At 42.8% G+C, this 16,658-nt stretch overlaps 1 protein-coding gene across 1 annotated transcript; it reads right to left on the bottom strand.

Annotated features, from left to right (window-relative positions):
- Positions 1–292: 292 nt before the first annotated feature.
- LOC137356405 (histone H1-like) lies at positions 293–4,069 on the bottom strand. The gene is made up of 3 exons (XM_068022293.1): positions 3,938–4,069; positions 671–982; positions 293–592 (listed from the first exon to the last, which is right to left on the bottom strand). The coding sequence occupies exons 1-3, from the start codon at positions 4,067–4,069 to the stop codon at positions 293–295; spliced, it is 744 nt and encodes a 247-aa protein (XP_067878394.1).
- Between the last annotated feature and the right edge of the window lie 12,589 nt (positions 4,070–16,658).

The raw sequence follows: 16,658 nt of genomic DNA, 5'->3' as shown, positions 1-16,658 counted from the left end.
CCGTGTTACTGTGTTACAGGCTGTCACCCTGAAACGGGCATGAACTGAGACTTCACCGAACATATACCCGGGTACAGTGAGGCCCGGACATCCCTGATTTGTTGCAGAGTGAGGAAGGGCTGGGTTGAGTCATCAGGGAAACTGGATTTACTTCAAATCATTTCTAGGTGAAATGTGCAAACGACTGCGGGACAGGGATCATGTGATCCGGGGATCAGCTCTTTCCTGAGAGACGTGGGTGGCTCTGAAAAGAGCCTTTGGGTTCAGATGTCTACAAGTTTCCCGTGCTGTTTCACTTCTTTCCAGGAGCTGCTTTCTGAGCCTTTGCTGCTTTCGGCTTCTTCCCGCCCCTTGATGATTGGACTTTCTTGGGCGGCTTTCCGCCCGTGGCCCTCTTGACTTTTTTGGCATTCTTCGCTGGAGATTTTTTTGGAAGCGTTGCTTTCTTTACCGCCTTCTTTGGCGTTGCCGCCTTCTTGCTGCTCACTTTCTTGGCTGCTGTCTTCTTGCTGCTCACTTTCTTGGCTGCTGTCTTCTTGCTGCTCACTTTCTTGGCGACTATTTTCTTCCCTGGGGATTTCTTGGCTGTTTTCTTTGTGATCAGTTTCTTGGCAGCTGTTTTCTTCACTAAAGATCTCTTGGCTGCTCCTGTCTTAATCTTCTTCACCACATTTCCCTTCTTTTCCTGTTTCGTGATTTTGAAGGTGCCGGAGGCCCCCGTGCCCTTCGTCTGCACCAGGAAGTCTTTCGCCACAAGCCGCTTGATACTTTGCTTGATTTGGAACTTGCTCTTCTCCACATCGACACCTTTAACACGCAGAGCCTTCTTTATTGCCTGCAGTGACATCCCACTGCGGACACTGCATTCCGCCACAGTTTTGAGGATCAGCTCGCCCAACTTGGGACCGCCTGACCCCTTCCGGGGAGCCGCCTTCTTCTTCTTGGGAGTCTTGATTTGAGCGGCGGCGGCTGGTGGAGCCGTTTCGGCGGCTGCAGTATCGGTCATGTCCAGGACTCTGCACAAAGTCTCTCTGTCAGTCAGAACTGGGTCAGAAATGAAGCTGGTGGTGGCGGCACTGAGCAACTTAAAGGCAGTGAGCGGACGGGGCGGAGACAACCTGCTGTCAGCTCCCGGCTCCTGCTGCCTCTCTGTGTTTCTCTCTGGTCCTAAACTCTCCAATTCCACTGAAATTCGGGTATTCCAGAGTCCCAGGCTAGATCCTTCCTGTCTCTGACATCAGAATGTTTGCTGTCACAAGGGTTTCACTTGAAGTAAAGACTCCATTTTCGACTGAAACCCGTTTCATTGCTGCACTGATGACTCTCTCTCAGCCGATCGCTGACATGTTCCATACTTTTCGATTAAAATCTTGAAATCAACAAACAAACAACACTGAATTCCCACTTTGAGGATTAGAAGGGGAGCAAAGTGCTTCTTTGACTGGAAAATCTTGTTATTTTACACAAGAGGGACTCGGAAATCCGACGATGAGACCAGACCCACAAACACAGTGGCATTAGACTAACGCTCCCGCCCCTTTAATACACTCTCTTCCACAATATTCACATCCACACAATCTCAGGCCGAACTGTTCGCTCAATTTAGCGTTTCCAGGACAGGATTTCCCCTCCGCTCAGCCTGTGCTGCGGATTCACGGTGGGTATTTGTATTTTCTAGACTCAGTAAGTGTTAAACACTCTGAGACTGGCGCTGCGAATGTTGTCTGTTTATTAGGTTCGACGGCAAGAGCAAATCACAGCTTTGAATGTGTTCAAACTACTGTCCGGTTTGATGTTATTGATCGCACACAGAAACATGTTTCCTGACGGTGAAAATACAAATTATCGACTGTCTCTTCCTCAAGTCTATCCATATTTTTCCAGGTGTCCCAGACATCCCATTGTCAACAAGGAGAGATGTCCAGTTACAGAATAATCCCACATTCAGACGCTGTGATTTTTTCTGTTCCAGGCAGTGACAGGATGGTTCTCTCCGTCCTTCGATGCAGGACTGAAGACACCGTCTGTTCAGCGTGTCCATAACACGCTCAATAACACCATTACCCTTTAATATACAGCAACAGAGGGACAGAGAGAGGGATAGTGAAAGAGAGAGGGGTGAGAGAGGGAGAGAGAGAGTGTATCAGTCTTACATTTCCAAAAGGTCTGGCAGCATCTGTGGAGAGAGAAGCAGAGTTAACGTTTCGGGTCAGTGACTCTTCTTCGGAACTGTGTCTCTCCCTCTGCCTTTGGTGCTGTATCTATGTTCGCGATACAGTTAGTGAGTGTTTTATGTATGCATTCTATTGTAGTACTGATAGAGCGAGTGAGGGACTATGTCTGTCTGTCTCTCTCTCTCTCTCTCTGATGATACAGGTGAAGGTGACATAGGGGTGAAGGGGTTCGAAGAAAGGTCACTGACACGAAACGTTAACTCTGCTTCTCCCTCCACAGATGCTACCAGACATGCTGAGTATTTTCAGCATTTCTTGTTTTTATTTCAGGTTTCCAGCATCCGCAGTATTTTGCTTTTATTATTATAATTTCCAACTGTGTGTCCATATCACACTGAACAACAGTATTTCACCTTCACCTGTATCATCAGAGAGAGAGAGACGATCAGTACTACAATAGAATGCAGACACATAACACTCAGTAACTGTATCGCCAACATAGATACAGCACCAAAGGCAGAGGGAGAGAGACAGCATCAATAGCGAAAAAAAGGAAGAGAGAGAAAGATCTGGAGTGGGCGAGAGGCTTGGGTGATGGTGAGAAGGAGAGATATGCTTTCACTCAGAATCATAGAAACATTGAACGTTTATGGCACAGAAAGGAACCACTTGGTCCATCGTATCTGTGCCAGCCGAAAAAATTTCCACCCATTCTAATCCCACCTGCCAGCATTCGGTCCGTAACCCGGCAGATTACGGCACTTGAGATGCATATCCAGACTTCTTTTGAATGATTTGAAGGTTTATACTTCAACTACCCTTTCAGGCAGTGAGTTCCAGACCACCACCACCCTGTTTGATTTATTCATTCATATGATGTGGGTGTTGCTGGCTTGGCCAGCATTTATTGCCCATCCATAACTGCCCTTGAGGAGGTTGTGGTGAGATGGCTTCTTGAACCACTACACTCCATGTGAGGTAGGTACAATCATAGTGTTGTTAGGAAGGGAGTTCCAGAATTTTGACATAGCGACAGTGAAGGAATGGCAATATAGTTCGAAGTCAGGATGATGTGTGATTTGGAGGGGAACTGGCAGGTGATGGTGGTCCCATGCATCTACTACCCTTGTGCTTCTAGTTGGTAGTGTTCGCGGGTTTGCAAGGTGCTGTCTAAAAAGCCTTGGTGTGTTGCTGCAGTGCATCATGTGGATGGTACGCATTGCTGCTACTGTGTGTCGGTGGTGGAGGGAGTGAATGTTTGTGCATGGGGTGGCAATCAAGTGGGCTGCTTTGTCCAGGATGGTGTCAAGCTTCTTGAGTGTTGTTGGATCTGAACGCATCCAGGCAAGTGGAGAGTATTCCATCACACTCCTGACTCCCACCTTGTAAATGGTGGACAAGCTTTGGGGAGGGAGCAGGTTATTTGCTCGTCGCAGGATTCCTATCCTCTGATCTGCTCTTGTAGCCACGGTATTTATATGGCTACTCCAGTTCAGTTTCTGGTCAATGGTAGAACCTAGGATATTGATAGTGGGGGATTCAGCGATGCTAATTGCCATTGGATGTTAAGGGGAGATGGTTAGATTCTCTCTTGTTGGAGATGGTAGTTGCCTGGCACTTGTGTGGCGTGAATGTTACTTGCCACTTATCAGCACAAGCCTGGATATTGTCCAAGTCTTGCTGCATTTCTACACAGACTGCGTCAGTAGCTGAGGAGTCACGAATCGTGCTGGACATTGTGCAATCATCAGTGAACATCCCACTTCTGACCTTATGATTGAAGGAAAGTCATTGACGAAGCAGCTGAAGATGATTAGGCCTCGGACACTACACTGACGAACACCTGCAGTGATGTCCTGGAGTTCAGATGATTGACTTCGAACAACCACAACCATCTTCCTTTGCACTAGGTATGACTCCAACCAGCAGAGAGTTTTCCCACTGATTCCCATTGACCTCAGTTTTGCTCGGGTTCCTTGATGCCATACTTGGTCAAATGCTGCCTTGATGTCAAGGGCAGTCACTTTCTTCTCACTCTTGAGTTCAGCTCTTTTGCCCATGTTTGAACCAAGGCTGTAATGTGGTCAGGAGCTGAGTGGCACTGGCGGAACACAAACTGAGCGTCACTGACCAGGTTATTACTGAGCAACTGCCGTTTGATGGCACTGTTGATGACACCTTCCATCACTTTATTGATGATTGAGAGTAGACTGATGGGGTCTAATTAGCCAGCTTGGACTTGTCCTGCTTTTGGTGTCCAAGACATACCTGGGGAATATTCCACATTGCTAGGTCCATGCCAGTGTTGTAGCTGTACTGGAACAGATTGGCTATGGGCGCAGCAAGTTCTGGAGCACAGGTCTTCAGTCCTATTGGAGAACATTGTCAGAACCCAGAGCCTTGGCAGTATCCAGCACCTTTAGTCCATACTTGATGTCACACGGAGTGATTCGAATTGGCTGAAGTCTGGCATCTGTGATGCTGGGGCCTTCAGGAACAGTCTGAGATGAATCATCAACTCGGCACTTCTAGCAAAGATTGTTGTAAAAGCTTCAACCTTATCTTTTGCACTGATGTGCTGGGCTCCCTCATCATTGAAGATGGGGATATTTGTGGAGCCACCTCCTCCAGTTAGTTGTTTAGTTGTCTACCACCATTCACGGCTGGATGTGTCAGGACTGCAGTACTTAGATCTGATCCATTGGTTATGAAATCGCTTGGCTCTGTCTATCGGATGCTGCATATGCAGTTTGACATGCAAGTAATCCTGTGTTGTAGCTTCACCAGGTTGAGACCTCATTTTGAGGTATGCCTGGTGCTGCTTCTGGCATGCCCTGCTGCACTCTTCATTGAATCACGTTTGGTCTCCTGGTTTGATGTTCATTGTAGAGTGAGGGATATGCCGGGCCATGAGCTTAAAGATTGGGGTTGAGTACAATTCTGCTGCTGTTGGTACCTCGCTCATCTTATACGAACATACGAATTAGGAGCAGGAGTAGGCCACTCGGCCCTTCTAGCCTGCTCTGCCATTCAATAAGTTTATTTCTGAACTGATTACTCCACATTTCCAGCACGAGCCGGTTTTCTACACTCCCTTTCTTGTCAAGAATCTATTTACCTGGACCTGAAAAATATTCAAAGTCTCTGCTTCCTTCACCTTCTGAGGAAGAGAATTCCCAAGTCTCACGACCCTCTGAGAAAAAAAATCTCCTCATCTCTGTCTTAAATTTGCGACCCCTTATTTCTAAACAGTGATCCCTTGTTATAGATTCTCCCACAAGGGGAAACATCCTTTCCACATCCACCCTGTCAAGACCCCTCAGGATATTATATGTTTCAATCAAGTCACATCTTACTCTTAGTTCCAGCGGATACAAGCTTTGCTTGTCCAATATTTCCTCTTAAGACAGCCCGTCCATTCCAGGCATTAGCCTAGTAAACCTTCTCTGTACTGCCTCCAACGCATTTACACCCTTCCATAAATAAGGAGACCAGTACTGTACACATTAATCCGAATGGCCCACAGACCCTCATGGATGCCCAGTTTTGCATTGCTAGGTGAGGAAAACTTTCCCTTATTTCCCCTCTAATCTTTCTATCAAGCACTTTAATTCTTTGCCCCCGAGTCACTCTCTATGAAGGTAAATGGGCCATTGACCTCCACTCTATCCAGGCCTCTCAAAATGTGATACATTTCAATCAGATGTACCCTTCTCTGTTCCAAGGAGAACATCCCAACCCACTAAATCTTTCCTCATAGCTGCATTTTTAGGTCCCGAAAATGTCCTCGTAAATCTCCTCTGTACCCTCTATAATGCAATTACATCATTTCTATAATGAGGTGACGAGAACTGCACACAGTACTCAATTTGTAGCCTAACCAATGGTTGATATATTTCCAGGATAACCTTCCTGCTATTATATTCTAAACCTCAGCTAATAAAGGGAAGGATTCCATATGCCTTCTTAACCGACTTGTCCTGCTACCTTCTGGGTCAGTGGTCATTTACTCCAAGGTCCCTCACATTCTCTACACAACTCAGTATATTCCCATTAATCGTGTATTCCTTTGCCTTGTTTGACCTCCCAAAATGCATCGTCTCACACTTATCCGGGTTGAATTCCATTTGCCATTTTTTGCTCATATGTCCAGACCATCAACATCTTCCTACAGCCTACAGCAATCCTCCTCGTTTTCTATCACACGACCAATTTTTATGTCATCTGTAAGCTTCTTATTCATGTTCGTACATTTACGTTCAAATCATTAATATATACCACAATGAGCAGGTGACCCAGTCCTGAGCCAAGCGGAACGCCAATGGAAACAGCCCTCCAATCGCAAAAACACCCGTTAACAATTACCATTTATTGCCTGCCACTAAACCTAATTTGCATCCAGCTTACTGCATTTGTCTGGATCACGCGGGATTTTATTTTTTTAAACCAGTCTGCCATGTGGGACCTTGTCAAAATCCTTGCTAAAATCCATCTAGACCGCATCAACTACAGTGCCATCATACAACTTCCTTGTTACTTCTTCAAGAAATTGGATCAAGTTGATCAGACGAGATCTTCCCTTCACAAATCCACGCTGACTATGCTTGATTAATCTTTGTCTTTCTAAGTGACAGTTTATCCTGTCTCTCTGAATGGATTCCAATATTTTGCCCAGGACTGAGCCTGTAATTATTGAGTTGTAGGCTGAACTGTAAGATTTGTTTCATCTCGAAAGTTCCGCCAGGGGAGAGCGACGATACAAACTCATCTCTCACTGATATGGTGCAACAGGCAGCCACATTATTAATCTCACATTCCGAGGACGTGTCCGAAAGTGAGGCACACAATGTCCCAAATTTAACTTGTTTCTGCCCTGTTGAGCTCTCTGCAATCTTTCAGCTCAAACCGTTCGCTATGACTCTCAGTGACCGACAGTTTAAATCTGCTGACATGAATGTAGGACTGTTATTGTCAGATATTAACTCCTGCGCGATCCCAGCAAACACACCGACTCCCTCAGAGGATTGCTTTGAGAAGCCGGGCTGAAAGACAGCAAGCATACTGCAGAGAATAATCTCAAGTTGAATTTCACAAAGGGGTAATCTCCCAGAAGGGAAACATCACTATCTTACCCACAGCCCCGGTTCCATTGCTCAAAATGTGAAAAAACTCAACTGGATAAAGTTCCAATTGATTTTATTGAATTTCACAACGTTGCCTAAAGAAGCGCATGCGCGGCATAGCCCCGCCCACACCGCAGATTCTTGCGAACCTTGAGAACGCATGCGCTCCCTTCCGCCAGCTCGGCTGCTGAACGTCCATTTGTTTGCAAGAGACAGAGTGAGGCAGGAAGTGATCCTGTAACATGGAGTGAGCGGCGGAAGGCAGAGGCATTTTTCGGGCTGCGTGTGCACTGCGTAAGTGAGACAAAAGGTGAAGAAGCTGCTGTTGAAATTCATGGCTGTTTTCTCTCCTCATCCTGTAATACTTGTCCCTGGTTTAGCTCCTATTTCACGCTGTTTGTTGTTATTGAAAAGTGAATAGTGAAAACAGAGCCGGACTGTTGGCATTTATTGCAAGGGGGATGGAATATAAATGTAGGAAAGTCTTTCTCCAACTCTGCAGGGTGTTGTTGAGACCTCACCTGGATTACTGGATACAGTTGTGGTCTCCTGCGCTGATGAGGGATGTATACGTGCATCGGATGCAGTTCAGGCAAGGTTCGTTCGGTTGCTTCCTGCGATGAATAGGTTGCGTGATGAGGAAAAGGTTGAGCAGGTTGTGTTACACTCATTGGAGTTTGTAATAATCAGATCTAATCTTATCGAAAAAATGTAAGATTCTGAGGGGTCTTGACAGAGTAGATCCTGCAAAGATATCTCCCCTCTTGAGGGAATCAAGAACCACGCCGCACAGTTTCAGAATAAGGAGTCTCCCATTTTAGACGGAGGTAAGGGAGAATTTCATCTCTCAAAGCGTCATTAATCTAAGGAATTCTATACCTAAGAGAGCAGTGGATGCTGATGATTAAATATATTCCAGGATGAGTTTTTTTTATCTACAAGGGAGTAATGGGTTTTTAGTCAGGCAGGATAATGGAGCTGAAGCCAAGATCAAATCAGACATGATTTTATTGAATGGTGGATCAGGCTGGAGAGGCTGAATGGCTGACTCCTGCTCCTAGTTCTCAGGTTATTACATTATAATGCCAGATAGCAATAGAAACCTGACCTGCACAAATATCCCTGCTCCATCAGGTTGTTCCAACCTTGGAGCAGTGTAGATGTTGGCTTGTTTCTGGATGTCCCAAAATTGCTGTGAAACTGCCAAGACACCTCGTCAGCAGATGCTGAGAGCTGCAGTGGAATCAGACAGTGATATTCTTTGTATTTTTGGTTCGCCTTTGTGATTAGTCATAAATATTATTAATTGAAATGTTACATTAATCTCTTTTCTAGCTTCCAACTCAACTGATCGTGACTTACAAGACATAGTTTTCTTCCTTTCTGTAGGCAAATAGTTCAAGGGAGCAGAATGAATGTGATGATTCCCAGGCACAAGGGCAAGTGCAGTCGGCTCCTTCCATCACAGACAAGGTACAGTACCACTCCCATAGGCCTTCAGTTCATGGCATTGTCACAAGAAGCAGATGTAGTCAAACTCTCACTGATCCTATGTTTAGAGGCACATTTCCAATTCAGCAATCAAACAAATCAGAAGAGACAGACATTGTATCCAATCCATTCCAAATCAATACTGCTGAAAGTTAGGTAAAGTTCAAAAGCAGAACCCACTATCAGATTAAAAGGCACTCTGTCAATCTCACAAGAGGGTGCATCCTGGAGACAGTGAATCTCACCCTCACATGCCTGAAACTGATGTTGACAAAATAAAAATAAACACATTCATATAATGTAAACAGACAGGCACAAAGTGAAATTCACATTTACAAATTATGAAAAAGTTTAAGTAAAGATTAAAACATTCAGCCACAGAAAGGAAACTGACAGTTACAGAGAAGAAAATTAACCCACTCACAGGCAAGAGACTGTCAGATAGAGAATAAAACCAGAGTCACCTAACAGAGACAGACAGTTACCAGTAACAGACATGGACACATTGCAGAGACTGAGAAGCACAAAGGAAAATCAATTCTTCAATAACAGAAATTGAAATCTAGGAATAACACACATAGACATTGTAGTAGACATAGATAGCTGCAGAAAAAAGAAAATGTGCTCACACACCTATCAGGAACTGTAAGTTGCAGTTTAAAACGTACAGTTACAGAGCAGAAATCGACAGATTCAGAGAAAGGTCCCATGTCACACACTAGAGTTTGAAAGATACAGAATAAACCCACACTATATTACCTTAACTTTACCGGTGCGGCTTAGAACTGACACTCACATAACAGAAGACAACTGGTGCAAAGTAAAACTCACTCAAGTAATAGAAACTGACAGGTACAGATCAAAAACCACAATCATATCCTAGAAAATAACAGGTACAGAATAAATCAACAGTCACATAACAAAATCTGGCAGAAAGATAAATAAAACCACCTTCATTTTTCATAAACTGACAGGTACAGACTGAAAACTACATTCATATACAATCAATGCACTGGAACAGATTTAATCCCTCATTCACTTAACAGAAGCAAACAGATAGAAGGTAAAGCATGGACTCAACTTCCAAAGATTGAAAGATCCAGAATAAACCCACATTCACATATCAGCAACTGACAGGGAAAGAGTAAATTCTTCCCACATTTCGGAAAGTAACAGGTACAGAATAAATGCCACCCTCACATATGAGAAACTGGCAGAAACAGATTGTAAAAAGACTCACATAGGAGAAACCAAGAGGTACACATTAAAATCAACATTCACATATCAGAAATTAGGAGATACAGTATAAATGCCACATTTACCTACCAGAGACTGACACAGTGTGAAATCCATAATGATTTGCAAGAAGTTAACAGTTAAGGGAGTGAAAGTCTCTCATCCATAAGAGACACTGACAGGTACAAAGAAAACCTAACAATTGCACTTCAGACCCTCACAGATACAGATCAACACGCACATAATTAAGAAGATTCATATACCAGATACTGACAGATACAGGTTAAAACTCACACAAACAGAAATAAAAAACAGACAGGTTCAGAATAAAATTGGCAGTCACATATCAGAGAATGACAATGTACAAAGTAAACCACACAGCTACATGTCAGAAACTGGCATGTACAGATTAAATATCACATTCACATCCGAGAGCGTGGAGAGATGTGGTGTAAAATCCACACTCAAAAACCAGACTGAAACTCTTACTCTTATACCAGACAGTGACAGAGAGAGGTTAAAAGCCTCAGCTACACATGAGACATTTAAGGGCACAAGTCAAACCTTAAATTGGCATACCAGATAATCAAAGACAAACTGTGAACACTCACTCATACACCCAAGAATGTAATATTAAGTGTCAAATCCACACTCACATACCATGTACTGATGGGGACAAAGTACAACCCAGATACTTTTACACACAAGAAGCTGAAAGGTACTGAATAAGATGTTTCTCACATAAAACAAACTGACAGGTACAGATAAAGCCACACTCAAAATCCAAAACTGACAGAGGTAAATTGTAGACTTGGGATTGAGAGATATACAGTGAAACTTACACCCGCCAAGACTGGTGTGGGAGAAGTCAGGTTCAGTTTGTGGGGCACTGGCACCAGTACTAGGGAAAGTGGAGGCTGTACCGTTCGGACAGTCTATACCTGAACTGAGCTGGGACCAGTGTTCGAGAAAACCATATAACTAGGGATGTCGAGAGATACTTGATCTAAACAAAGGGGTAGAGGGATCAAGCTTTAGTAGATGTAACAAATCAAGGGTTAGAGTCAGGGCAGGAGAACACAATAGTAACAGGGGAAATGAAGGTCAGTGAATGGCAGGAAGGGGCAAAGAGGAAAAAAAACCTAAGAGCAGACCGACAGTCAACACTAGATGTGACAAAGATAACAAAAAGGTAAAACCCAAGGCTCTTTATCTGAATGCACGTAGCGTTCATAACAAAGTAGAGGAACTGATAGCACATGTTGAAGTAAATAAATATGATCTCATAGCCATTATGGAGACATGGTTGCAGGATGACAAGGATTGGGTCCTCAATATTGATGGATATATAACATTCAAGAAGAATAGGAAGCGAGGTAAAGGTGGAGGGGTGACACTGTTAATCAAGGATCGTATTGTTGCAATAGTTAAACATGACCTTGGTTCAGGAGATCTGGATGTAGAATCGGTTTGAGTGGAGATGAGGAATAGTCAGGGAAAAAGGCACTCGTGGGAGTCGTCGACAGGCCCCCAGACAGTAATCCCAATGTAGGATGAAGTCTTCAAGAATAACTGATGGGTGCTTGTGATAAAGGGATGGAAATAATCATGGGTGATTTTAGTCAACATATAAACTGGAAAAAATCAGATTGGTAATAGAAGCCTGTATGAGGAGTTCATAGAATGCTTTCGAGATCGTTTCTTCGAGCAGCATGTTCTAGAACCATCCGGCGAGCAGGTTATTTTCGACTGGGTATTGTGCAATTTGAAAGGATTAATTAATGACCTCAGATAAAGGCACCTCTTGGTAGCAACGATCACAATGTGACTGAAGTTTGCATCCAGTTTAAAAGTGAGAGGAGTGTGTCAAAGACTAGTATTGTAAACATAAATAAGGGCAACTATGTGGGCATAAAAGCTGAGCTCGCTGAAGTGAACTGGGTTACTGGGCCAGGAGATAGATCAATTGAGAAGCAGTGGCAGACATTTAAGTGGATATTTCAGAGTACTTAAAATAAGTATATCCCTACTATAAAGAATAATTCCAAGGGGAGGATCCCCAATCCATGGTTGATTAAAGAAGTTAAGGAAGGCATCAACCTGAATGAAAAGGCAGAGAATTGTGCAAAGATGAATGGCAGGTCAGATGATTGAGTCATTCTGTGTCATTCTATATATTCTGACCAAAGGTTAATCAGGAGAAAAGAAATTAGAGCATGGGAGTAAGCTAGCTAGAAATCTAAAAACGGATAGCAAGGGTTTCTGTCGGTATTTGAAAAGGAAAAGTTTAAGTAAATTGAGTGTTGGTCCTCTATGGAATGAAAATTGGGAGTTAAAGTTTGGTAATAAGAAAATGGCAGAAGAAATGAATAAAAAAATTCCTTCTGTCTTAACAATAGCGGAGACAAAAATCATTCCCGTAATAGCTGTAAATCAAGAGGTGGATGGAAGAGAGGAACTTGTTGAAATTACAATCACCAGGGAAGCAGCACTGAGTAAACTGATGGAGCTGTGGGCTGACAAGTCCCTGGGTCCTGTTGGTGTTCATCCTAGTGTCTTAAAATGGTGGCTACTGAACTAATAGATTTGTGGGTGTTAATTTTTCAAAATTCACAAGATTCTGGAAAGGTTGCTTCAGACTGGACTGTAGAAAATATAACCCCTCTATTCGAGAAGGTAGGGAGGCAGAGAAAGGGTAACTATAGTAATCTTAAAGCAAAATACTGCAGATGCTGGAAATTTGAAATAAAAACAATAAATGTGGGAAATACTCAGCAGGTCTGGCAGCATCTGTGGAGAGAGATGGAGAGTTAACATTTCAGGTCAGTGACCCTTCATCAGGGTAACTATAGACCCCGAGAGCTTAACCCCTGTGATCAAAAAGGTGGTAGAATTGCTCAATGAGGAGGCTATAGCTGGGCATTTAGAAAAACACAAGGTCATCAGGAATATTCAGCATGGTTTTGTGAAGAGGAAATCATGTTTAACTGATTTATTGAAGTTCTTTGAAGGACTAACATGCACTGTGGATAAAGGGGTACCCTTTGACATAAAGTACTTGGATTTCCAGAAGGTATTTGACAAGGTGCCACGTAAAAGGTTATTGTGCAGTGTATGAGCTCATGGTGTAGTGGGTAACATATTGGCATGGATAGAAGGTTGACTGGCTGGCAGAAAACAGAGAATGCATAAATGGGTCCTTTTCTGATTGGCAGGATGTGACGAGTGCTGGGATCTCCACTTTTTACAATTTATATCAATGATTTAGATGAGGGGAGCGATGGCATGGCAGCTAAATTTGCAGATGAAACAAAGATAGGTAGGAAAGTATGTTGTGAAGAGGACATAAGGAGGTTGCAGATTGATCTAGATAGGTTGAGTGACAGGGCAAAAATCTGGCAGATGGTGTACAATGTGAAAAAAATGTGAAGTTGTTCACTTTGTCAGGAAGATCAAAAGATACATCAGTGTAGCGTGACTGCAGAATTCTGGGGTGTAGAGGGATCTAGGTGTTCTGGTGCATGAGTCAAAAACGTTAGTGTGCATTTACAGCAAGACATAAAGAAGGCAAATGGAATGTTATCCATTATTATGAGAGGAATTGAAAATGACAATAAGCCTGTTATACTTCAATTATACAGGTCATTGGTGAGACGACATCTAGAACACTGTGTGCAGTTTTGGTCTCCTTCTTTAAGGAAGGAAGTAAATGTGTTGGAGGCGGTTCAAAGGAGGTTTATGTCAGAGAAGTGAGCATAACAGCTAACCAGAAGAAAAAGACACAAACTCAAATACCAGAGAATGAGGGTTACAGAGTAAAACCCACACTCACTTATCAGTAATAGCCATTTTCAGAATTAAAAACCTTTCCCATCTTCCCATTGCAGCAACTGACATGCACAGAGTAAAACCAACAGTTATTTAGCAGAAATTAACAAGTGCACTTGTAAATGTACACTCACAGAATAGAAACTGCCAGTTCAAGGTCGAAGCAGATTCACACAGATCAAATTGAATGTTACAATGTGAACTTCATATTTAAATACCAGAAGCTGATGGGCACACAGTAAATCTTACAATAGCATACCAGATGCAGACAGACAGTGAAACAACATTATCACAGAGTGGAATCTGACAAGTGAAGAGGAAAATTTACAGTAGCATATCAGGGAATGAGAGGGAAAGAGTAATTCAAGCAGTACCATAAACCAACAAGTGCAGAATAATGGCCATACAAAGAAGTGTGATGCTGATAGGTACAGGGAAAATATTACACTCACGACAGATGGACAGAAACAGAATAAAGCACATACACATAAAGTAACTGAGGTACATAGCAAAATCCACATTTACATGTCAGAAACAGACACGGAGAGGAAAACAAACACTCACAAATTGTACACAGATAAATACAGAGTAATAGCCACATTCACATTACAGAGACTGGTAGATGTAGGGTCAAACCCACAATCAATTACCACAATCATAAAGTTACAGAATAAATCAGATAATTGCACTGCAGGAACTGACAACATGCTGGGTAAAATCCTCATTTGTATATCAGAACTGAAAGGTTAAATATTGATCCCACATTCACTTGCCAGAAAATGTACATCTCCATGTACAGTGTAAATGAAAATGTAAAATTCTGGAAATACTCTGCAAGTCTGGCAGCACCTGTGCCAGAGAAATTCCGTTCACATTTCAGGTCAATGACCTTTGATCAGGACAGACCTTTCTGATGAAAGGTCATTGACCTGAAAGGCTAACTCTGTTTCTGTCTCCACAGATGCTGGCAGTCCTGCTGTGTATTTACCGAATTTTCTCCTTTTATTTCCAAATTCCAGCATTAACAGTATTTTGCTTTGTATTAGGTGCAGTTTAAAGATCTTACTCTTATACCAGCAATTGACAAGTACGAAGGAATACTCATATTCACGTAAGAGAAAGTGAGCGATTCAAACCAAAACCACCATTCAATTCATCAGTAAATGACAGGTACATAAAAAAATCCACTCACATCAGAAGCTGGCAGGTAGAGTGAAAAGTGCACATGCACAGATCAGTAAGTGACAGAGATAAAAAACAGAATAGTCACATTCCACATTCTGAGATAAAGAATGAATCCCTCACACACATACCATACAAAGAGGGTCAGATATTTGGACAGATCTAGGTGTGTAAGAGATCCTTCATTGTTCCTTAAATATAAACAAACAGATCCTGTCTTTCAGAGTGGCAGATGCAGAATAAGTTCTACACTCAGACTGCACCATTGATGAACAGCTACAGATTGAATGTCATTCATAAAAGTGGGAGTTCCAGAATTTGGGCTGAGTGATGTCGAAGGAATGGTGTTATATTTTGAAGCCAGGATGTTGTGCAAACTAGAGATGAAATTGCAGGTGGTAATGTTCTCATAAGCTTGCTGCCCATGTTCCAGTCAGTAGCAGATGTCATGGGTTTGGAAGGTGCTGTTGTACGGTACTTCCTCAGGTTGATGCAGTACATCTTTTAGATGGGACACACTGTGCACTGGTGGTGGAGGGAGTAAATGCATAACCTGGTGAATGGTAAGATAATCAAGCCTGCTGATTTGTCCTGGATGGTATCAAGCTTCTTCAGTGTTTTTAGAGCTGCACTCAACCAAGCAAGTGGAGAGTAATCCATCAGAATTCTGACATGTGGCTTGTAGGTGGTGGAAAGACTTTGGGAAGTTCTCCCTGTGTCTGCGTGGGTTTTCTCCGGGTGCTCCAGTTTCCTCCCACATGCCAATGACTTGCAGGTTGATAGGTAAATTGGCCATTATAAATTGCCCCTAATATAGATAGGTGGTTGGGAAATATAGGGACAGGTGGGGATGTGGTTGGAACATGGAATTAGTGGAGGATTAGTATAAATGGGTGGTTGATGGTCGGCACAGACTCGGTGGGCCGACGGGCCTGTTGCAGTGCTGTATCTCTAAACTAAACTAAGTTAGGACATGAGTTGCTCATCACAGAATTCCCAGTCTCTGACCAGCCCTTGAAGCCAAAGAAGTAATATGGCAGAAGAAAGAGTAAATCCTTTAGTCATTTCCCATAAAGCAACATGCACATAAGAATGGGCATGTGCAAACAAGATACTGACATGCCTTGGTCACAAGCTGCAATCATTAATCATAGGCTCGTGGAGACAGAATAAAACCACAATCACATACCAGTAACTGAGAGGTACATAGTAAAATTCACATTCACATGTCAGGAACAGAAAGACAAAGAAAAACACTTGCTGGCAAATCCAATACAGACAGACACAGAGTAAGAGCCACATTCACATTCCAGAGACTGACAGATCAAGAGTAAACACTCCAATTAATTACAAGTAACAAACATACTTGCATTTTAGTATCTGACAGGCACCCAGAATAAAATAAACATTCACGTATCAGAAACTGACAAGTGAAGAGTAAAAGTCACAGTAATATGTCACAAACTGACAGATACAGGGTGATCTCACATTCACTTGCCAGATTATAAAAGGTAATGAAAAAAATCTTTCTTCCAGACCTGAAACTGACAGGCACAGAATAAAGGAGTGACTTACATTGCAGTAAGTGACCAGAATGAGGAAAATCCATATTCACATGTCAGAA

This window comes from Heterodontus francisci, chromosome 45, assembly GCF_036365525.1.
Source record: "Heterodontus francisci isolate sHetFra1 chromosome 45, sHetFra1.hap1, whole genome shotgun sequence".
Classification (NCBI taxonomy): domain Eukaryota; kingdom Metazoa; phylum Chordata; class Chondrichthyes; order Heterodontiformes; family Heterodontidae; genus Heterodontus; species Heterodontus francisci.
This window is presented reverse-complemented; position numbering and strand designations above follow the sequence as displayed.